Below are 25,585 nucleotides of genomic sequence, written 5' to 3'. Positions count from 1 at the left end.
ACTACAGCCCTGTATGCCATTCACTTTCTATATCCTGAACCTGCTTACTGTCTACTGTTCGAAACTTCTCACCAATCATATCCATGTACTTCTGTCTAATTTCCTTGTCCTGGAGTTTTTCTACCCTTATTCGGTTGCGGACAGATTTCACTTTCTCTACCCTGGACCTAGAGATACTTAGTTCACTACAGATCAAATAGTGGTCTGTATCATAAAAAAATCCCTGAAAATCCCATACATTCGTAACAGATTTCCTGAATTCGAAGCCGGTTAAGATAATAAATCTGATACCCCTATCCTCCCATGTGTAACAGTGAATAGCCTTATGGTTGAAGAATGTATTCGTAACTGCTAAACCCATACTAGCACAAAAGTCCAGCAAATGCTTCCCATTTCCATTAGCTTCCATATCTTCCCCACATTTACTAATCACCCTTTCGTATCCTTCAGTTCTATTTCCAACCCTCGCATTGAAATCGCCCGTTAGCACTATCCTTTCTGAGCTCTTGACCCTGACTACGATGTTACTCAATGCTTCATTAAACTTGTCAATTTCAACCTCATCTGCACACTCACATGGTGAATACACTGAGACAATTCTCGTCCTAATTCCTCCAACTGCCAAATTTACCTACATCATTTGCTCGTTTACGTGCCTAACAGAAATTACGCTACGTGCAGTAGTATTCCTGATAAACAGCCCTACCCCGGAATCTGCCCTTCCCTTTTAAACATCTGTCAAGTACAGTTTATAATCTCCTATTTCTTCCTCGTTATCTCCCTTTACCTGAATATCACTTACTCCTAGCACATCCAGATGCATCCTCTTTGCTGACTCAGCCAGTTCTACTTTTTTTCTTCCGTAAACCCCATTAATATTGATAGCTCCCCATCGAATTCTATTTTGTTCGCTTGTTTCCAAGGAGTCCCTCGCCTGTCAAATGGGAGTGGGACTCCGTTACTCCCATAGGTCCGAGGCTTGCTTAAAATGTTCTGAGCTCGGTAAATTCATGAAGCAGAATGCTACCGTACTTACACATAGTTCAAGTGAGGATCTCTCCTCTAACGGGTTAGGGACACCGGTGGATTGTATAGCTCTAGCCACCTGTGCACAAGGAAGGCCATGACTCAGAATATGTCCGAGATGCCCACTCCCATTCCGAAGCAACTGGTATCCCGACTCTCAGGATCGCGTACTAGGCCACTCAGCCGTTACCCATAGTACACGAACTAGGACGTGACTACAGTAACCCCACACCCTGAACCATATTTGCCTTGATAAATTATTAAATTCCCTAATCCCTCTTCCTATAAATGAATATTTGTTCCGATTTGTCCTCTTGAAATATATTATCTTCGTATTAAATTTCCTAGCTTTAAAAGCTCCATTCAAGCTTATTTGTCTAGTAATGTCATTCTGTGCAATCTCTCCACTGGCACGTCGGAACATCTCACTTACAAGTAATAAATATCATTGTAGTTCCGTATTGAGGATTACTATACTTATATACCGGGCGAGTTGGTCGTGCGCGTAGAGGCGCGCGGCTGTGAGCTTGCATCCGGGAGATGGTAGGTTCGAATCCCACTATCGGCAGCCCTGAAGATGGTTTTCCGTGGTTTCCCATTTTCACACCAGGCAAATGCTGGGGCTGTACCTTAATTAAGGCCACGGCCGCTTCCTTCCAACTCCTAGGCCTTTCCTATCCCATCGTCGCCATAAGACCTGTCTGTGTCGGTGCGACGTAAAGCCCCTAGCAAAAAAAAAAAAAAACTAATAAGATTACTCATTAATTTATTATTTAACCACCTATTTAATACATTTGGGTCTTAAATAATTAGAATCTTGTCCTTATTACATTATAAAATTATGAGACATGTTTTGCCTTTCATAGAAGGCATCTGCAGTCATTGTATCAGGCACCTGATTTAAAGTTAAAATATAATTATTAAGATTTAACATTTACACACTTAAAAATAGGAACAGTTGAAAAGAAAAGTTGAATAACAAGTTTGGTTTTATCTTGCATAACAACATATCAGCTGTTAGCTGTAAATAATTGATGTTTGTGTCAAAAGTACTGTGGATAGCACAATGCTTTATAGTAGTAGTCTATCTGGATGTTTTTAAAATGTTACAATTTTTCAAAATGTTGAAGAAATTTATTCCAATGATATGGAATCAGTTAATTATGATCTTATTCCAAAATAATGTCATTGAAGTTGTGAAACCTTTGGGTTGAAGTGTTTGGGAATTAAGATTTGTGATTATTGACTTGTAAATTCGTAATTGACGATTTGGCATTTGACATAGTCCATTACGAAGAGATCAAATGTTAAAGTATGACAACTTGATTTGAGTATCTTGAATTAAAATAGGCAATCATTAATCTTGTTAAAGAAGTAAAGTTGTAAGTAGCACAGCTTGATGATGTTGGTGCAGTGCTATAACAGTGACGACCTTCTTACAATTTAAAGTACTTTAGATAATAATCTAAAATTCACGGAGGAGGATGAGAATAATAATTTGATTAATTTTTTTAGACATCAGTATCACACGAATGGATAGTAAATTCGACTTTCATATCTACAGAAAACCTCCCTTCACTCTGATAACAATGAAAAATAGTTCATTGTACCCAAACTCCCGTAAACAGGCTTCATGTTATAGTTTAATATCATCATCATCGTCATCATTGACCAACTCCAGTTTCCTGGGTGTGGTATAAGAGCCCCTTCCATTTTTTTCTGTCCATGAACCATTCTTCATTCACAATCCGCTCTGGATCCTGTCCTCTCTCCTACATCTTTCTTCACTAAGTTTGTCCATTTTTGTCTAGGTCTGCCCACTGGTCTCTTTTCCCTTATTTCTCTTTCATACTCCTATCTTTCAGTCCTAATGGCACTCATTCTTTTCACATGACCAAACCACTTCAGTCTTGCCTCTTGGATCTTCTGGAATAAGGAGTCTTCTAGTCCTACGTCATATCTAACTTTTTCATTCCTGATTTTATAGTTTCATTATTATTTATTTTACGCCCACATTGGAGCACTATCACAGTCAAGTCTTACGAATATTGGTTACAAATTTGGTTGATGTTTCTTCTTTTGTTCCCAGAAAAGTTTCATTCTCTCTGACCTGGCTGCCCGTTCCTCATCAGTTATGTTGTACTGTTTGCGTGTATAGGTCTTCAGTTTAAGTCTCACGTCGTTATTTCTCAGGATCCTCTTCTCTTCTCTGTTTTCAATTTGTTGAATTGTCAAGCCTAATTCATTTAAATTTTCTTGGACTTCTTTGAACCAGTGATTTTTAGTTTTACTTTTCCAAAAGTAGTTGAGTAAGTGTTTGAGTATCCTAGTCTCTGGTAGTCATAATATGTGACAGAGAAAAGCAACTCTTCTTTTCCGCATTGTATCTTTTCCCCCTTGACCGATAATTTGAAAAAAGAACTAGACTACATAAATGAAATAGCCAAATTCAACGGCTTCAACACCGACATGATTAATAAAATCATTAACAAAGTAAAACTAAAACTGACAACACAACTTTCTCCAATAAAACCTAATAAACAAAAATACGTAACTTTCACATATACTAATTTGATTATCCATCATATAGCTAAACACCTAAAAAAAAACACGAGGTCAACATTGCCATAAAACGCCGAACACAAATCAAAACATATTTTTTATTCAAAACATAGTCAACGTAAATAACAACCGCTAAACAGGTTCAGGAATTTATAGACTCAATTGTTCAGAATGTAATTTTTCGTATACGGTCAAACTGAACATAGCTTCCAAACTAGATATTCAGAACATTTTAACGCTCAAAAACATAATAAATTTTCCACGATGAGTATCCACGTGAGTGATAATGGTCGCCAATTCACCTCATTAGAATGGGATTCGAAAATCATAAAAAGAATCGAGAAAGGCAGACTTATGACTTAATTGGAAAACCTGTACGTCTTTTTGGACCACAATTTCAATAAAGACAAAAACTCAAATGACATAATAGATATAAAAGCCCCCTATATGATCAAATTCCGATTCTACTTCAGAAAATGGATTTTCAAGGCAATGACTTAAAAAAAAATGTTAATACCATGTCAGCTAATATTCCCAACAAGTTGACAGGCACCCCCCTCCCCTCCCCTCCCCTCCCCATCCCTTCATCTCCCCATTTCCATCAACTCTCCTCCACGCGTAGACAACAAGCCTATAGCTTCTCCTTCCCAAGCGTTCCTCACTCCACCACGACCTCATGGATACAATACGAGAAGTAGGACCCGAGCGACCTCCAGTAGTCCGACAACACTCGACACGAATAGGTAACGCCTAAGGGGTAAGTGATAACTCTAATTTATCATCTTCACTGCGTAGCTCACTTCTTTTGAACAGTAGGTTTAATAATAAATTTCTTTAATTACAGACAATCTACACACGCTTGGCATCTCATATTATCCATCACAAGTTATATGTCCCTTTCGACTAACACGCTAGCATACAATACGCACCAGCACTGTCAAGCTGTGCTACTTACAACTTTACTTCTTTTTTAAGATTAATGATGGCCTATTTTAATTCAAGATGCTCAAATCAACATGTTGTGATATTTTAACATTTGATCTCTTCGTAATGGTGTACATCAAATGCCAAATCATCAATTATGTATTTACAAGTCAATAATCACAAATCTTAATTCTTGAACCAAAGACTTCAACCAGATAGTTTCACAACTTCAATGACATTATTTCTGAATAAGATCGTAATTATCTGATTCCATATTCTTGGAATGAATTTCCTAAACATTTTGAAAAATTATAACATTATAAAAACATAAAGATAGACTACTACTATATACTTTTGACACTGTCTGTATTGGTCCCTCAATCCTGAGGATTGTGATCTCTGAAGATATTTCTTTGTACCCGTTTGCATCCTCTACGTTCTTCTGCTATATACGGGTAGATTGTATGAACGATGTCTTTGTTGCATGTTTTATGCCATCTGTCCAGCGTATAGGTGCTCGCCCACGTTCCCTCTTTCCAGGCACATTTCCCAAAATCATGTGCTTTTCAAGGCTTTCTTCTCCACAACGCATAATATGACCAAAGAATTGGAGAATCCTCCGTTGACTTTTTGCCGATAACCTGGTTCTGATGTTCTGCTCCTTGAGGATGGATTCGTTGATTCAAAATGCTGTCCAAGGAATGTGAAGCATTCTTCTCCAGCACCACATCTCAAATGAGATGATCTTATTCAAATCTGAAGCTTGTAAAGTCCATGTTTCAGCACCATAGAGGAAGATAGAGAATACCAGTGTCTGTACTAGTCTCATTTTTAGCTTTAGAGAAATGGAGCGATCCTTCCAAATATGAGTTAACTGAGACATGATGTTCTTGGCCATGGCAATCCTTCTCCTGATCTCTATTTCACAGCTGTTGTTGCTAGTTATAATAGCACCCAGTTACATTTCTGAAACCATTTCCATTTTGCTGAAGGGCCTGAGTTCGTTCAGCTTGCCAGGCCTATCAACTACCATAATTTTTTCTTTTGCATGTTGATCTACAAACCCAAGCTGATGCTCTCAGTTCTGACACAGTCTTAAAGCTCTGTTATTTCTGCCTCATCCACGGCAATCAATACAGTGTCACCTGCATATCGGAGATTCAATATCTTTCTGCCACCAATAGGAAATCCACCAGTCCATCCAGCCAATGCAGTTCTCATGATGTACTTGCCATAAATATTAAAAAGCTGGGGTGATAATATACAGCCTTGACGAACGCCCCTTTGTGTCTTGAAGATTTCAGACATCTTGCCATTTATCCTGACAACTGGGGTGTTAGACTCATATAGATTCTTTATCAATCAGATAAGATGTTTTGGAACTCCCATTTCCAATAACACTTGCCAAAGTTTCTGCCATTGAACACAGTCAAACGCTTTCCTATAATCTAGAAAGCAAATGATCATAGGAAGTTGGAATTCTCTGCTCTTTTCGATTAGTTGTCGGATGTTCAACAGCTGTTCTCTTGTGCCTTTTCCTTTTACGAAACCAGCTTGTTCAGAGGGAATCTGTGAACTAGTATAATTTTGGAGTCTGTCTTTCAAGATATACAACATGATCTTGCTAGCATGTGAAATTAATGATAGTCCTATAGTTATCACATTTCATTGTTGAGTTGCGGATGATGTTATTCTCTATAGAGTGATAAATAAGTTACAAGATTGTGAGCAACTGCAACGTGATCTCGAAAATGTTGTGAGATGGACAGCAGGCAATGGTATGTTGATAAACGGGGTTAAAAGTCAGGTTGTGAGTTTCACAAATAGGAAAAGTCATCTCAGTTTTAATTACTGTGTTGATGGGGTGAAAGTTCCTTTTGGGGATCATTGTAAGTATCTAGGTGTTAATATAAGGAAAGATCTTCATTGGGGTAATCACATAAATCGGATTGTAAATAAAGGGTACCGATCTCTGCACGTGGTTATGAGGGTGTTTAGGGGTTGTAGTAAGGATGTAAAGGAGAGGGCATATAAGTCTTTGGTAAGACCCCAACTAGAGTATGGTTCCAGTGTATGGGACCCTCACCAGGATTACCTGATTCAAGAACTGGAAAAAATCCAAAGAAAAGCAGCTCGATTTGTTCTGAGTGATTTCCGACAAAAGAGTAGTGTTACAAAAATGTTGCAATGTTTGGGTTGGGAAGAATTGAGAGAAAGAAGAAGAGCTGCTCGACTAAGTGGTATGTTACATGTTATAATTCTCATGTTAGGTCCGTATTGAAATGTACGTAAATACAAAGTATGTTACAAGTGTTTATTTATATATCCACCTATTCAATACAAAGAGATCTTTTTAGAAATTAAATATTAATATAAAATGTTAAGGGACATGTTTCGCCCATATTAAGGGCATCATCAGCCTCAAATTCAAACCTGTATGGTGAAAAATCAGGATCCTGATTGCTCTTACAAGCCATAAAAAGAGGATATCATTATAGGTGTCAGTCTAAACATGCAAAATATTAGAATGTCCTTGGCTAAAATTGCAGTATCAAGCTGCATGTCATAAGTTCACATGAATATACTTTCCGGAGCGTTGAAAAACTTGTTGGGGTAGGGCAGTAAACAGCTCAGTCTTTATAATGAAACAGAGATGTGCCTCCTTGAAGATAAGAAAAAGCAAAGCTGATACACTGTTACAGATGTCAATATCGTATGTTGTGATAAGACAACAGATCTCTTAAATGGCTGTTCAGCTGCCTATAGTCTATTTAACTGGCTGAAGGAGTGAAAGTCGAATGTGTTATGATAAGATAACAGTCTTCCTTACGTAATTGTGGGAGCAAGGAAAAAGCATTCGGTTGTCTATAGATGTATTTATCTTATTTGAAGGACGAAAGTTGAAGGTTTATCGACGTTGATAGAGCTCTTTGGTGTGAAGTCTGTAACAAGAGGAGAGTGAATGCTTAGGAAGGTATTTTTGAAGAGAATGTGGGTTTAAAGGAAGGTAAAACATGGAAAATGTATAAAAACACTTACCCTTTTGTCTGTGAAGATGTAAATCAGTTATGGAAAGGTTAGTTGAAGAAAAATAACGTTATGTGTAGGTTCATTTATTTCTTTGACTGTTAATGCAGTTGCTATGGTAGCGTTGAATGACTGACACTTGTACTTCTGGTATTGTATCGATGTGAGATTGGCGGAGGAGGGTGTGGTTGAGGGGAGGGGGTAGGCGGAGCGTTAAATTTATGTGTTGTTGGTTGCGAGAGATTTACATGGTCGGACAAAGTAAAAGATAACAACATAATAGTAACTAAAGCCGATAAAGGAGGGACTACTGTTTTGATAGATAAGAAAGATTACATTGAAAAAAACAGAAGAATTTTTCACAAATGAAACTTACACAATAGTCAATAAAGACCCCACAATAAGAATCCAACGAAATTTAAAAACACTAATAAAGAATTCCACATTTTTACTAAATGAACAAGAACAGCAAAAACTAATCCTTATGAACCCTAAAACCCCCACAGCCAGAGCATTGCCTAAATTACATAAGAAAAACACACCCATACGCCCAATCATCAACTGTAGAAGTAGTCCGACATATAAAACCTCAAAATATATCCACTATTTTCTAAAAAGACATTACAGGTTCAACAATAAATCCCCCTTAAAAAATTCAATAGACTTCTGCGAAATTTTAAAAAAATTCACCTTACTACCAAATCACATTATGTGCTCTTTTGACATTACTAATATGTATTCTAATGTACCAACAAAGGAAACTGTAAATATTATCAAAGACAACCTCGCAAAACACAGCAACCTCAGCAAGCTTGAGTTAGAAGAATTCATAAAAATCCTAAATTTTGTGCTAAAAAACAACTATTTCACCTTTAATGGTAAAATTTACCACCAAGATGGCCTAGCTATGGGTGATCCCTTATCAGGCATCTTAGCTGACATCTATTTAGATTCTTTAGAACATCATAAAATAATAAATAAAATAAAAGGCCTTGGCTTATGGCTTAGGTATATAGACGACACATTCGTAATAATCAATAAAGATCTCAATAACAGTACCGATATTTTAAATTATTTAAACAACCTAGACCAAAATATTAAATTCACCAAGGAAGATGAAGTCAGTGGATCCTTAAATTTCCTAGATCTCACAGTAACTCATATTAATGGCTACTTCGATTTTAAAATTTACAGAAAACCTACTCACACCCCATTAACAATCAAAAATACTTCTTTACATCCTAACTCCCATAAATTGGCCACATTTCACAGTTTAATTTACAGAGCTTTAAAAATCCCTCTCACACCCAAGAACCTTCAAACAGAACTAAATTATATAAAGGATTTAGCAAAAATCAATGGATATAAACCTGAAATGATTAACCGTTTAATAAATAAGGTCAAATTCAAATTAACAACAAACCTCATCCCTGACAAACCCAAAAAATCTAAATTCGTTACCTTCACCTACAACAATCCAAACGTTCACCAGATCTTGAACCCAATAAAAAACAAAAATACCAGTATAGCTTTTAGAATAACAAACACTAACCAAAAATTATTTTTTAATCACAGCACAGTCAATTCAAGCAAAAACATTTACTCAGGATCAGGCATATACAGGCTCACATGCACGCAATGCAACGCCTCTTATACTGGTCAAACAGGCCGGAGTTTTCAAACTAGGTACTTAGAACACTATAATGCCATTAAGCACAATAAATTTTCAACAATGAGCTCCCATATGAAAGAAACAGGACATCACTTCACAACAGTAGAAAGAGATCTCACAATTATTAAAAGAGTAGACAAAGGAAAGTTGATGAATGAACTTGAAACCATCTATATATTTTTGGACCAACACTACAACAAAAATCTAAACCTCAATGATTTAATTGAAGTCAAGAATCCATTATACGAAAGTTTACCCAAATTATTGCAAACTCTAAATTCAAAACATAACTACATTCTTAAAAATCTTAAGTTAACATCTTCTAGAACCTCCACAACTTTAACTAACTTGACTCCCTTCATGCCCGCCCCCACAATTCTCCCGCAACCCAACACGACTCCCTCCCTGTCCGACCATGTAAATCTCTCGCAATCAACAACACATAAATTTAACGCTCCGCCTACCCCCTCCCCTCAACCACACCCTCCTCCGCCAATCTCACATCGATACAATACCAGAAGTACAAGTGTCAGTCATTCAACGCTACCATAGCAACTGCATTAACAGTCAAAGAAATAAATGAACCTACACATAACGTTATTTTTCTTCAACTAACCTTTCCATAACTGATTTACACCTTCACAGACAAAAGGGTAAGTGTTTTTATACATTTTCCATGTTTTACCTTCCTTTAAACCCACATTCTCTTCAAAAATACCTTCCTAAGCATTCACTCTCCTCTTGTTACAGACTTCACACCAAAGAGCTCTATCAACGTCGATAAACCTTTGACTTTCGTCCTTCAAATAAGATAAATACATCTATAGACAACCGAATGCTTTTTCCTTGCTCCCACAATTACGTAAGGAAGACTGTTATCTTATCATAACACATTCGACTTTCACTCCTTCAGCCAGTTAAATAGACTATAGGCAGCTGAACAGCCATTTAAGAGATCTGTTGTCTTATCACAACATACGATATTGACATCTGTAACAGTGTATCAGCTTTGCTTTTTCTTATCATCTTCAAGGAGGCACATTTCTGTTTCATTATAAAGACTGAGCTGTTTACTGCCCTACCCCAACAAGTTTTTCAACGCTCCGGAAAGTATATTCATGTGAACTTATGACATGCAGCTTGATACTGCAATTTTAGCCAAGGACATTCTAATATTTTGCATGTTTAGACTGACACCTATAATGATATCCTCTTTTTATGGCTTGTAAGAGCAATCAGGATCCTGATTTTTCACCATACAGGTTTGAATTTGAGGCTGATGATGCCCTTAATATGGGCGAAACATGTCCCTTAGCATTTTATATTAATATTTAATTTCTAAAAAGATCTCTTTGTATTGAATAGGTGGATATATAAATAAACACTTGTAACATACTTTGTATTTAAGTGGTATGTTCCGAGCTGTCAGCGGAGAGATGGCGTGGAATGACATTAGTAGACGAATAAGTTTGAAAGGCGTTTATAAAAGTAGGAAAGATCACAATATGAAGATAAAGTTGGAATTCAAGAGAACAAACTGGGGCAAATATTCATTTATAGGAAGGGGAGTTAGGGATTGGAATAACTTACCAAGGGAGATGTTCAATAAATTTCCAATTTCTTTGAAATCGTTTCGGAAAAGGCTAGGAAAGCAACAGATAGGGAATCTGCCACCTGGGCGACTGCCCTAAGTGCAGATCAGTATTGATTGATTGATTGATGCAAGGGGATGAAGATGGATGTAACCCAGTCAGCTGGCCGTTTGTCATTTCTCCATATTTTATTGCAAATGTCTGTGTGATAATTTGAGTCCCAATATCGCTCGTCTCTTTCAGTAGTTCAGCTGTTATGTTGTCAGAAGCCGGTGCTTTGTACGGTCGCAACAATGTGATTGCCCTTTTTGTTTCCTGAAGTAAGATGTCTGATTCTTGTTCAAAATCTCACCATTCAATCATCGGCTGCACTGTTTCTTCTTTATACAACTCCTCACAGTACTGTTTCCATCTGTACAATACAATTTCAAAATCGTGTGTCCTATGACCATCAATTATTTACAGCTAATGGCTGATATGTTTTATGCAAGATAAAACCAAAATTGTTATCCAGTTTCTCTTTTCAACTGTTCCTATTTTTAAGTGTGTAAATGTTAAATCTTAATAATTATATTTTAACTTTAAATCAGGTGCCTGATTTATCTTGCGGTGATACGACGACTGAAGATGCTTTCTATGAAAGGCGAAACATGTCTCATATTTTTATAATGTAATAAGGACAGTCTCCTAATTATATAAGACCCAAATGTATTGAATAGGTGGTTAAGTAATAAATTAATTAGTAATGTTATAAGTATACATCTCACTTAGTCAAGCAGCTCGTCTCCTACCTGCAAAGTGTTGCCAATCCAAAATTGTAACGTTTTTGTAACACTGTTCTTTTGTCGGAAATCACCCAGAACAAATCGTGCTGCTTACCTTTGGATATTTTCTAGTTCTCATATCACGTAACCCTGGTGAGAGTCCCATACACTGGAACCATACTCTAATTGAGGTCTTACCAGAAACTTACAAGCACTGTCCTTTACATACGTACTCAACCTCTAAATATGGTCGTAACCATATGAAAATATCTGGAACCTTTATTTACAACCTTGTTAATGTGATTATACCCCAATTAAGACCTGTCCTTATATTAACACCTCCGTAATTACAGTGATCACCATGAGGTAGCCTACTTTCACCCCATAAACACGATTATTAAAACTGGGAGGACTTTTCCTCTTAGTATAACTTATGACCTGACTTTTCCTCTCGTATACCATCATGCCATTGCTTGCTGTCCATCTTACAACATTGAAGTCATTTTTGCTCGCTCAATACACTTCCAAAAATAAATTAGTGCAATGTTTTCATAATAGTGGTTATTATTATTATTATTATTATTATTATTATTATTATTATTATTATTATTATTATTATTATTATTATTATTATTATTATTATTATTATTATGTCAAATTAATTGTGAATAATGATGGCATTCATCTTATATCTGTTAAATACAATACTAGTAGTATTCTCCTTGAAGAGCAATGCATTTTAAGTTTATAAGATAATAAACTGGAAGGTTCTTTCTCTGGTTAATAAAAAGTACAAAATGAAATAAAGAGAATGTATATTCTGGTATAGTTCATTACTAGGATTGGGGAGGTTATCCTAGAGCTTAATATTCTCCCAGGACTTCATGTGAATGTGGAAAATAACACAATATAGCACCAGAAAGTCATTCCAGAATCAAACCACAAACCTGCTTTCCAATTCCCAAGATTCTGTGTTAATATCATAATAAGAAAACTGCACTTGTTGGCTCAGTGGGCAGCATTCTGACCTTTGGTACAGAGGGTCCTGGACTCTATTCCTGGCCGGGCTGGGCACTTCAGCCATATCCGGTTAATTCCTATGGATCGGGGTCTGGGCTTTTGTGTTCGCCGCCCCTTTACACAGAACAATAGGTACAAAAATGTGATAGTTTAAGAAACATAGATCAGTAGGTACGTACATAACCAGTAAATATTCAGTAAGTTTATATCACATCATAGGGGCTGCCTGGCCGAGGCGGTAAAGCTGTGCTCGATTCACCTGGAAACACATGGGTTCAGTTTCTTGTCAGGAAGTCAGAACGTTGATGAAAATTAACCCTTTCCCTGCCAAGCTAAAATGCTGTAGTACTGCTAAAACTGCCAACCTAAAGTAAGGTAAAACCTAAGGACGTACTCACCTCAATTTTGAAGCTATATAGATGAAAAAAATATATATATATTCATGATATATCTATGTATATGTCCTGTGATGTACTTTGTTGGCGCTTATGTCTTTATGTTAAAAAATAATGAAATATTAATTTCCACATTCTGTAATTAAATTTTCAAATTTGAATTAGTATTTGGTATAGTAATAATTATATCACATGTTAATGTCACTGTTAGAATCACTAAACTGTGTTGTCTTGGTAATGTTAAAAAGTTTTAAATCTCTGTGTTTAAAAATGTCCCAGTTATTTTAGTTTTTGAAATTGAAAATTGGGGTTAGGTTTGTCGTCATTGTGACTTTCACTTTGCTGGTTAACATTAACATCATTGTCACCTTAACTTTTGACAGTAGTAGTAGTAGTTATTTGAGGAGAAATAACACCGTTAGGCCTAATATCTGTTACATAAGCTGTTATTGCCTTTCTCACTGTTTTCATCACTAGAAGATATATCACTGTCACTTTAACTAGATAGCCTGAATGTATTTTTAACACAAGTGTTCTGAATAATAATTTACCATCTTACCCTACACAGATTCACAGTATAATACGCAAAAACACAATAAAGGCAATATTTCATGTCAAAAAACTTGCCGCGCAAATTTCGTGGCGCACATGACATGGCCATTGTGTACCAACCTCTCAAAGAAATAAAAAATGAGAATGCTATATTCTCTTTGTCAGAGAGAATGGTATTTACTTGTAGTTAGAGATACCATGGATCTCCAACATGCATACGCGGGTCATCTGTCGCGTTAAACCTGAACAAATGATATTTGAAAATCGGCCTTTACGGCATCTGATCTCATCAGAGCATGGCAGTTTTACTATTCACAGAGCATACATCGTATCTTAAGAAACGAGGTTTCCGCTTCCAAAGGTGCACGTGGCTCTGAGGTTCATTCAGCATGCACCAAAAATGAATACCCAGTTAATTCTTGGGAGCAAAAGCAACCGGGCATCGAGCTAACCACTCTACCCCACCAAGTGCACAGGTTACAGATAGTGGAAGCCTTTTCCTTCCACCCTCCAAGGGCCTTCATGGTCTATACGAAGATGACTTTGTTATATTGCATCATCATGAACTACAGCACTTCATTATATATTTTATATGAATAAGGTGAGGCATTCGGCCTACGTGGTAGAATAACAACACACAAACTGGAGTTGTTAATGGAAACCAGATACATTACAAAAAGAAGTAGCACTAACACAATCACTCAAATTGTTGAACTTAATATTTAATTATTTATTAATTAATACTTATTTAGTATTTAGTAATTATTAGTAGTACTAATTAGTATGATGATGAATTCTTAATTATGAAACTCAGATGTGTTACACAACAGTCGATTAATAAATGTACCAATAATTATTCAGTTGCATTTAGTGAATAACAGAACTCTACAGATGGAGAAAACACTTGTTGTCTGTCCAGTGCAGGTACTTGAGTGTGTTGTGAGGAACTTAAATTAGCCTCTCGAAGTATGTTTCTGACTGTTTGAACACTAATTCACTCCAGTAGCCTGCTGTAGATGCACCTGTATTGCCTTAGGGTATTGTACTTTTGGCGTCCCATGCCATAGTGCCTGGCAACACTTCCAGTCTTTTGGAATCATTCCCGCAGATAGCAAATCGTATTCTGAACAACCCCTAGCATTCTGACAACATACCTGTGTGAGTAGTCTTTGTTGAGTCTTCCTAGATGCAGTTCAAGTGTAGTGTATGTGTTCATCCTATATTAATGAACTTGACCATTTTTGGTTTTTGTTAGATCCATGTTGACTACTAATGACAACCTGTGAGAAAACAGGGGTAATAAGGGTCCACCTGTCAATACAATTGATTTACAGAATTAGTATAGGGGGATTAATTTAATTCATCATCGTACACGTTTCGAGAAAATGATCTTTCTCTTCTTCAGCGATAATAGGAAAAAAAATGGTGAAAATCTCAACGGAGATTCTTAAAATTACAATTCATAAGACCTCGCCATGACTGAGCCTCCGCGGCTCAGCCGGCAGCGCGCCGGCCTTTCACCGCTGGATACCGTGGTTCAGATCCCGGTCACTCCATGTGAGATGTGTGCTGGACAAAGCGGAGGCGGGACAGTTTTTTCTCCGGGTACTCTGGTTTTCCCTGTCATCTTTCATTCCAGCAACACACTCCACTATCATTTCATTTCATCTGTCGGTCATTAAACATTGCCCCAGAGGAGTGCGACAGGCTTCGGCAGCCGGCACAATTCCCATCCTTGCCGCAAGTTGGGGACTTCATTCATCCCATCCCTGATCTAGTCATTGACTGGAAAACAGGTTGTAGGTTTTCAAGACCTCACCATAAGATATCTAAAATAAAAATCACACATTAAAATCTACAACAATTCTGTTTCATGGCACCATGTAAAACTTATATTCCCTCTTGAGAAAAAAAAATATTAAAATCGTGTCACATTGTGAAAACAGAGTTGATTTTGTTCAGTATAAGATTCCAATTCTTGAACTGTATAGAATGTGTTAATCTAAAAGCATTAATTGGTGCATTCAAGTGTGCCAAGCAAAATATGGGCAATTATTTGCTTTTGGATAAATTCGAATGAATCCATTAATACTTCTAGAATAACACTTTCAATATATTTCGAGAATTGTAATGTTATACTCAACAAATTACACTTTGTTTTCACAATGTGACAAGATTTTAATATTTTTCCCACAAGAGAGAATATACTGTAAGATAAGTCTTAGACAGTGACATAAAACAGAATTGTTGTTGGTTTTAATGCATGTTTTTTATTTGAGATATTTGATGGTGAGCTCTTATGTATTATAATTTTAAGCATCTCCTTGGAGATTTTGACTTTTTTTTCTATTATCGCTGAAGAAGAGAAATGATCAGTTTCTCAAAACCTGTATAATGATGAAATGAATTAAAATAGTACTCACTATATACTAATAGTGTAAATCAATTGTATTGACAGGTGGCCTCTTATTAGCTCTGTTTTCTGACAGATTGTTAAATCATGTTCCTGACAAAAATTGCTTCCCATATTAGCTACCCCAGCCCACACAGTCAGCCATGCCTTGTTAAGACTAAACTCCATGCCGATCAGCTTTCGCACTCCCTTTGAATTCAGGCACTTGTACCTATTAGCTGACACTGACAACTCCCAAACATCCAGATGACAGTGGAGCCCTCTGTTATGCGAACAGGACATGTTATTGCAGAAATAGTCCTATCCTCATCCCACTATGCATTTGTAAAATGTGCTGTAGTTAGGAATTGAAGGGACAAAATTGGGGCTAGTATTCGTTTATAGGAAGGGGAATTAGGGATTAGAATAATTTACCAAGGGAGATGTTTTGATGAATTTTCATTTAAAAAAAAAAAAATCATTTAAAAAAAGACTAGGTAAAAACTGATAGGGAATCTGCCACCTGGGCAACAGGCCTAAGTACAGATCAATGGTGATTGACTGAGACAGTTTCAAGGTCAGAGGTATCAAGGCAGAAGGTAGCCACAGAGCTGATGCCTAATAATGTATTTCCTTGTACAGAATTACAGACTTGATTCTCATTTTTTTTAAAACATTGAATTCATTTACCCAATACAAATTTTTGAATTGTTTGTTTGCAGATGGCAAGGTATCCTCGCTTGCGAGAAGAAACCGAACGCATCATAACTACTTACATACGCCAGCGTGAGCAACTCTGTAAGGAGCAGATCATATTGTTAATAGACTGTGAGCTGGCCTACATGAACACAAATCACGAAGATTTCATTGGGTTTGCCAAGTTAGTACTTCTGATTATTTTTTATACTGTAAATGCTATTCTATTGTGATTTCAAATTTCTTCTGCATTATACAGATCAGTTGTTACTGGGAAAGAGAAGCCCGAAAGAATAACATGTGATGTAAGTTCTACATTCTCAGTTTCAACTTGTATTTCTATTTGTTTGACAATTGAGGGGCTCATGAGTAAACAATGGTAACAATCACAAGTGAATCATAACTTTGAAAAGTTTATGTGGTTCTTATGAAACATGCCATGCCCCTTACCATTATTTACTCATTTATATATCTATTTTCTCATTATTTATTTAATAGCAACTATAAATGAATCACAAGATTGACAAATTTGTGGTTGCTATTAAACATGACATGTCCCTTACCATTGTTTACTCTCAAGCCCCTCAATTATATTAGCCGACAAAGATAATTGCAGTATGTACTGATAATAGAAGGGTGGATTGGAAAGTAGCATACAGCATTTCTTAAACAAAATTTAATGAATATGTAAAAAAAAAAAAAAAAAAAAAAAAACCACGTTATGTACAAAAATTTTCATGAGACATCTCTCCCAATGTGTCACCATTTTCAGTATGCCTTATTCATAGAACTCTGTTGCCTGGGAATATAACCATCACTCCATATCCAGTTTCGTTTCATCTCAACCGACCTATGAATTTCTTCAGTGGTCTGAAGAGGTGGAAGCTAGACAGTACAAGGTCTGGACTCTGTAGTGGATTTCGAAGTACCTCCCAGCCATAGTTCTCAATTCTTGCATGAACAGAAGCATGGGAGTGAGCATTGTCATTTAGGAGTCTGACATTCTCTGCATCTCTGTTACAGCATCGGTGTCTAAGGGCATGATGCAACTTTGCTTGTGTTGTAATGTAGGTGTACAATACTAGCACATGAGCATCTTTGTTGAATAATTGCCATCTGCTAGGGCAGTACGTGATCTAGCTATTATTGGTTGTAGCACAAGATTCAAACTCGCTGTCTACCACCTTTAGACATCTAGATTCAAATAGTTTTTCATTTTAAAACAAGTTACTTTTTGGTCTGCCCTTGTAACTCACATTGTGAGTTTTTCATTTTAAAACAAGTTACTTTTTGGTCTGCCCTTGTAACTCACATTGTGCAACACATGTGACAGCATAGTGGATAAGATAGCTGATGAATAGTAGTTGATCTTGCTGCGGTGAGGAGGCTTGCACGTCCCAACGAAGCAGATAGCCGAGCCACAGGTACTACCATATCGGATGGGTATCTGTCGAGAGACCAGACTAACGAATGAGTTATCGAAAGGAGGGTAGCAACCTTTCAGAAGTTGCAAGTCTAGATGATTGACTGATATGGCCTTGTAATAATACTCAACATGGCTTAGCTGTGTTGATACTTCTACACAGCTGAAAGTAACAGAAAATTACAGCCGTAACTAACTCCTCTCTGTACGAGTGATGTACTGATGATGGCTTCCTCCCGCATAAAATATTCCGTAAGTAAAATAGTCCCCCATTTGGATCACCTGGTGGGCACTACACGAGATGGGACAATCATCAGGAAGATGGATACTGACATTCTGTGAGTTGGAGCCTGAAATGTTAGAAGTTTGAACCACCGTGGTAGATTAGAGAACCTGAAAAGTAAGATGGATAGATTAAAGTTAGATGTAGTTGGTGTAAGTGAAGTACATTGGCAGGAAGAAGAGGACTTTTGGTCAGACGACTACAGAATTATCAACACAAAATCAAACTGAGGTAATGCAGGAATTGGTTTAATAGTGAATAAGAAACTAAGGCAGTGGGTAAGCTACTGTGACCAGCATTGTGAAAGAATTATTGATGTCAAGAAACGCCAAACCAATGCCCACACAATAGTGCAGATCTATATGCCTACTAGTTCAGTGATGATGAGGAAATTGAATGAATGTATGAAGATATAGAAGATTTCATACAATATGTAACAGGTGATAGGAATCTAATTGTGATGGGAGACTGGAATGCAGTGGTAGACCAAGGAAGAGAAGGTAATACAGTAGAATTTGGATTGGGACAAATGAATGAAAAAGGAAGTCGGTTGGTTGAATTCTGTACCAATCATAATTTAGTCCTTGCTAATACTTCATTCAAACACCACAAATGACGGCTGTATATGTGGACGAGACCTGGGGACACTGGAAGGTATCAAATAGACTTCATTATGACGAGACACTAGATCTGATCGATGAACGACAAAAATACAAGAATGCAGAAAAATGGAGAGGACAGAAAAGAATATAGGCGATTCAGAAACCAGGTGCTGGATTGCAAAACTTTCCCAGAAGCAGACGTGGGCTCTGATCACAACTTGTTGGTCATGAAATGCTACCTGAAGAAGTTGAAGAAATGAAGGAATGCAAGGAGATGGGATCTAGACAAGTTAAAAAAAGAGTGTAAGGGATTGTTTCAAGGAACATGTTGCGGAAGGACTAAATGAAAAGGCTGAAGGAAACACAATAGAGGAAGAATGGACAGCCATGAAGAATGAGGTCATTAGGGCTGCTGAAGAGATGATAGGAAGAAAGAAAAGATCAACTAAGACTCAGTGGATAACTCAAAGGACATTAGATCTGATCGATGAACGACGAAAATACAAGAATGCATTGAAATGGAGAGGACAGAAATGAATATAGGCGATTAAAGAATGAAGTGGATATGTAGTGCAGGTCGTCTAAGGAAGAATGGCTAAAGGAGAAGTGCAAGGATGTTGAAGGTTGTATAGTTCTTGGCAAGGTAGATGTTGCATACAGGAAAATCAAGGAATCCTTTGGAGAACGAAAGCTAGGCGTATGAATATTAAGAGCTCAAATGGAAAACCATTTCTAAGAAAGAAGACAAGGCAGAAAGATGGCTGGAACATATCGAACAGTTGTATCAAGGTAAAGACATTGTAATTTTACTGTTAATGTTAATAAATGATCATAAAGAAAATTGCTCAAAAACTTAATAAAATAATTGAAATAAAATGAATTAATAAAATTAATAACAATAATTAATCAAGATGTCCGTGTATGGGTGCCAGAGTTCACCAGAATGGATCCCTTGAATTTAGATAGAGCATGATAATTCTTTATCTCCCAGGGTGTGTACATAATACTGTGTACTGGTACATCTGCTTCAGGCTTCACCTAACCTTCTGAAAATGACTAAATAGGTAGGAACTGCACCTAGGTTCATCAATAACTCCACTGATTCTAAAATAACTAACTTTATTCTTAATAAAATCTGTGCATGAGCACCTCATCAGCACACAAAAACATACATATAATACACACAAAATATTGCTGGAATACTCCATATTTACAGCAGCAATGAAAACAGTGAGAAAACGAAAGCGAGAACTAATCCACCATTTGTAATTAATGCGTTGAACAATATACATGTATGTAGATAAGAACCCTTCACTGTCTCTGTATCAACACGACTTGCTGATTCTCATAATCGGCACTTATTATATCACACAGATACTGTACCTCACAATACTGTGTTCACTGACTCTGATACATGTTTTAAACATATATTCACTTGAGCAACGCACGCTTGTTGTTCCAGAACATAAATTATGGAAAACATGTAATACTAGGCCGCCACAAAGTGATACAATACCCAGTGCCTAAGCACTCCTCGGTTTGTATTTCAGCCATGTTCCGAAAACATAATAAGACTACGTTCCACGAACGTTTGAAGTCCAGTCCAGTATAGTGTAGCCATGTCACTCCAGTACCATATATCCGGTTGTAAGTGTACCAGCACTATTTCATTTCCGTACAGTGTCTTTTTCGCCGTTTGATCAGATGCATGTATAGACCTCAGCTCTTACATGATACATTGAGATTCATCCTGGCCAGCCAATCGTGAGTAGGTCCTTTGTCAAGACCATGCCCTGAACCTCTCCTGGATCCCATGACAATTACAGCATCAACAGACTCTGGGGTGTTCCAAATGACTCTTGCAAAGTTTGAGTTCAATATAGCAATGTTTTCCCAGCTGTTGTACAAAACAAATTACTCATACCACATATGGAGACCTTCCAGGTTAAAATATTAAGAATAAAATATACAAATGAAATAATAATAATAATAATAATAATAATAATAATAATAATAATAATAATAATATAAATTGAATACTGACAATAATAATATCTCATTCTAAATACAGTGTGAGGGTATGATATATGTACTAGCACAACGTAGATGATCTGGTTCTGGAACAAGAAATGGGATATCCAATTTTGAGTTCAGAATTCGACAGAGCTTTGAGAAACCTAAATAGGAACAAGCCACCTGGAATTGATGACATTACCTCTGAATTACTGACTGCCTTAGGAGAAACCAGCATGGCGAGATTATTCCATTTAGTGTGTAAGATGTATGGGACAGGAGAAGTGTCATCTGATTTTCGGCAGGATGTTATACCTATTCCCAAGAAAGCCGGTGCTGACAAGTGTGGAAAGTACCGCACCATTACATTAGTATCTCATGCCTGCAAAGTTTTAACACGTATTATTTACAGAAGAATGGAAAGAAGTTGAAACTGAGTTGGGAGAAGATCAATTTGGCTTCAGAAGAAATGTAGGAACACGTGAAGCAATCCTGACTTTACGTCTGATTTTCGTGGATCGAATAAAGGAGGACAAGCTCACATACATGGCATTTGTAGATCTAAAAAAGGCATTCAGTAATGTTGATTGGACCAACCTACTTGGGATTCTGACGGTGATCGGTATCAGATACCGAGAATGAAGAATTATCTACAATCTGTATAAAAATCAGTCTGCAATGATAAGAATCGAGGGCTTTGAAAAAGTAGCAGCAATCCAGAAAGGAGTGAGGCAATTGTCCCCCCCCTCCTTTTCATTGTTTATGTAGAACAGGCAGTAAAGGAAATCAAAGAGGAATTTGGGAAGGGAATCACGATCCAAGGAGAGGAAATCAAAACCCTGAGATTTGCTGATGATATTGTTATTTTATCTGAGACTGCAGAAGATCTGGAGAAATTGCTGAATGGTATGGACAAAGTTTTGGGTAAGGAATACAAGTTGTAAATAAGTCTAATAACATGCAGATCCCATATTAAAATAGGAATGAGTGTTTTAGGCAAGGTAGATATAACAAATTAGGAATATGACCTCCAGTCACTTAGAAAACAGTAGGAGAAAACGAGTTGAACATTAACACAATGTGACACAGATTTCCACGGCATTTGCCAGACCAAAAACATAAATAGAGAGCGCTACAAACGTTACTTCGGTAAAAGGTACACGTTATCCAATGAGCGCCGGCACTTTCTGCTGTGTTCCGACGCCTTGATCTCGCCACAATCTATTGATACATGATTCCCTCAGCACACTCTGGTGCAGCGGATTCAGAACTTGCTGGCCGGGTATTCGGATGCAGACACCAGAAACACGTTTATGTGGCTCCGAAATAACATGGGTGTAGAGGGGAAACGAGTTAGCTGATAAGGCGGCCAAGGAGGCTGTTACATTGCCCCCCGTTGCTGTACAAGGTTGCAGCCAGTGATATTAGCTCTCATCTGAGACTCATATCCCCATTGGAAGATGGAGTGGCAGGCCACCCTACTGTCAAGTAAGCTGAGAGCGATGAAAGGAACAAAGGTATAGAGGACTTCCCTTCAGACTTCTAGGAGGGAAGCAATGGTATAATGTCGTCTTCAGACCGACCAAGCTATAGTAACGCACTTCTATTTACTGAAAGCAGAACCCCCTCCGGTGTGTACTTGCGGTGATCACCTAACTGTGGTACACATCCATAAGGAGTGCATCAACCTGGCTGATCTGTGCCGTAATCTAAAACTCCCGAGTACCATCTTCCTCATCCTATGAGATGACCAGCAGTCGTCAGACCTCGTCATCTGTTTTATGAGGGATAGTGGGTTGTTTCATCATACATAAATGTAGTATTTCCTATTAGTCTTTATATCATTGTTTACTACATTTTATTCTGCTGACTCTTTTAGTTTGTATTTGTAAATTTTAATGTGTTTTTTAATATCAATTTGTATGATATATTATTGCATTTTGAGGCAATGTCTTATTCTGCCATAATCTATGATGTCTCATTTTACTGAAAATAGGACATTACGGATTAGATCCACTGATTATTTTAAACTCACAATCATTTTTCATCATTATTTGTTTTAAATTCTAGTCAGTGGATACATTTTAAAATTTTCAAAAATCAAAATCAAAATCTCTTTATTTGCAAATGAGGTGTCTACCTCGGTGGCAAATGGTACACTAAAATACATTATTGTCAAGCACTAAATATTAAATTAACAAGAGAAGAAAATTTTTCCTATAATACAATATTATACAATTTACGCTAACAATGTTTTCTATTAGACACACAGCTCATCCTTAATAAATTTATATTGTTTACAAAATTCTACTTATAATATATCCTGTCCTACTTACAAATATAGTCAACTGATATACAGTATGTGGAATTACTTCAAATGGTACTATACAACTGGTATAACATTAATATTTACATTGCATTTATTTATTTACTTTTTTTTACCCGTTCTGGATCCTAAGTAGCATAACGACCTGCTGCGTCTTAACCAGAGCCCCTTTTGCCACCACTTTTCAGAGTTCCTGAAGGGCCTTCACAGCTACCGTAGCGGTCCCAGGGCCCTCGAAGTCCCCACTGTACTTCACCCCTACAGGCAGTCCCCTACTTTGGCTGTCCAAACTCCTTAGACCAGGGGATGGAATTAATTTATTCACACACATTTTTTTTATATACAATAACCTGCACTGGTCGAATGCCCTCTAACATTTCATTTCTTTTCTCTGTTGCTGTTTATTCTCTTCTTGAATATCTGTACAGATTTTGGAAAAGGATCAAACACTACCCCTGGTAAACTGTTCCACTCCTTCACACCCTTCCCAATGAATGAAAATTTACCCCAATCGCTTCTGCTAAAATTCCTTCTAATTTTATATTTGTGGTCAGTCCTGCCGATATAATTATTTTCCAACTGAAGCCTCTCACGGATATCTCCCCATGCTTCTTCTCCTGTATAGGCTCTATATAATCCTGTAAGTCTACTTTTCTCCCTTCTCTTACTTAAAGTTTCCCACCCAAGTTCCTTTAACATTTCTGATACACTACTCTTTCTCCTGAAATCCCCTGTTACAAATCTTGCTGCTTTCCTCTGCACACTATCTATTTCTTTTATTAGGTATTCTTGGTGAGGATCCCAAACACTGTTTGCATATTCCAATAATGGACGAACCATACTCAAGTAACTTTTTTCTTTTAATTCTTTGTTGCATCCTTTAAGTAGCCTCATTATGACATGTAATGATCTGTATGCTTTCCCAACAATGTCATCAATATGACCCTTCCAGTGCAAATTACTTTCAAATCTCACACCTAAGTATTTGCACTTGCCATCTGTTGGGATAACTACCTCATCCAAAGTATATTCAAATTCAGTTTTAAAGCTCCTGTTTGTAAAAGTTGTAACAGTTGATTTGCCTCCATTAACCTTCATATTATTTTCTTCAACCCATTGTTGGATACTTTCAAGGTCCCTTTGTAATTCTGAACAATCCTCAATGTTGTTTATTTCTCTATAAACAATTATGTCATCTGCATACATTCTTATTTTTGATGTTATATTGTTCCCTAAATCATTTGCGTATATTAAGAAAAGTAACGGACCGATTATACTACCCTGTGCAATTCCCTTCCAAACTTTCTCTTCCTGAGATACATTATTTCCTACTTTGACTTTCTGAACCCTTGAATTTAGAAATGCTTTTATCCAACGTGTAACCCTTACGTCCAATCCTATTCCCTCCAATTTCTTTAATAATATTCCATGTTCCACTCTATCAAAGGCTTTGGAAAGATCTATGGCTATGCAATCTAACTGACCTCCTGAATCCAACTGATCTGATATGTCCTGCTGAAATCCCACCAGTTGTGCCTCACAAGAAAATTTCTTTCTAAATCCATACTGGCTCCTCATGAACCAATTTTTATCATCACATATCCCTCTGATGTACTTCGATATTAAACTCTCCAGAATTTTACAAACTATACTGGTCAGGCTGATTGGTCTGTAGTTCTCTGGTTTCCTTTTATCACCCTTTCCTTTATAAATTGGTATTATTATAGATTCCTTCCATTCCTTTGGTATTACACTATTATTTATGACATAGTCAAAGAGAAATTTTAAATAAGGCACTATGTACCACCCCATTGTCTTTAATACCTCCCCAGTAATTTGATCACTCCCTGCTGCTTTTCCTTGCTGAAGCAGTTGGATTTCTCTGAAAATATCTTCGTTTGTGAATGAGAAGCTTCTTGTTTCCCTCTGTCTCTCTCCCTCTCTATCTTCTGTTTCGGTTTCCAACTCTTGACAATCATCTACTGAATCTCTAAATTCCCTACTAAATAGGTTTGCTTTCTCAGTATCTGTTAAATAGTGTTCACCCCCTTCTCCCACCATTGTAGGAATTTGGATTCCTTTTCCTTTTTGATTCCTGATATATGAATACAGCTTTTTCCATTTCCCTTTGTGGTCATTACCCTCTTGAAGTATGCCATTCATATAATTCTCTTTTGCTTCCTTTTTCACTCTATTCAGTTCCCTCATTAGCTGTTTTCTAGTTTCTCTACTCTCCCTACCCTCTTTGATTTTCCTGTTTACTATTCTACATTTTCTTTTTAATTTTCTTATTTCCCTTGTATAATAAACAGGGTC

At 37.0% G+C, this 25,585-nt stretch overlaps 1 protein-coding gene across 5 annotated transcripts in view; it reads left to right on the top strand.

Moving 5' to 3' along the window:
* shi (dynamin-1 shibire) overlaps window positions 1–25,585 on the top strand; it is a 726,486-nt gene that overhangs the window by 191,819 nt on the left and 509,082 nt on the right. For all 5 annotated transcript variants that reach the window (XM_068225570.1, XM_068225571.1, XM_067138081.2 and 2 more), the window contains exon 10: window positions 16,649–16,806. In XM_068225570.1, the coding sequence (XP_068081671.1) occupies window positions 16,649–16,806 (158 nt within the window). The remainder of the gene's footprint in view (window positions 1–16,648; window positions 16,807–25,585) is intronic.

This window comes from Anabrus simplex, chromosome 1 (assembly GCF_040414725.1).
Source record: "Anabrus simplex isolate iqAnaSimp1 chromosome 1, ASM4041472v1, whole genome shotgun sequence".
NCBI classification, from domain to species: Eukaryota; Metazoa; Arthropoda; class Insecta; order Orthoptera; family Tettigoniidae; genus Anabrus; species Anabrus simplex.
Note: the sequence above shows the minus strand (reverse complement) of the source record. Positions and strands in the feature narration are given on the sequence as shown.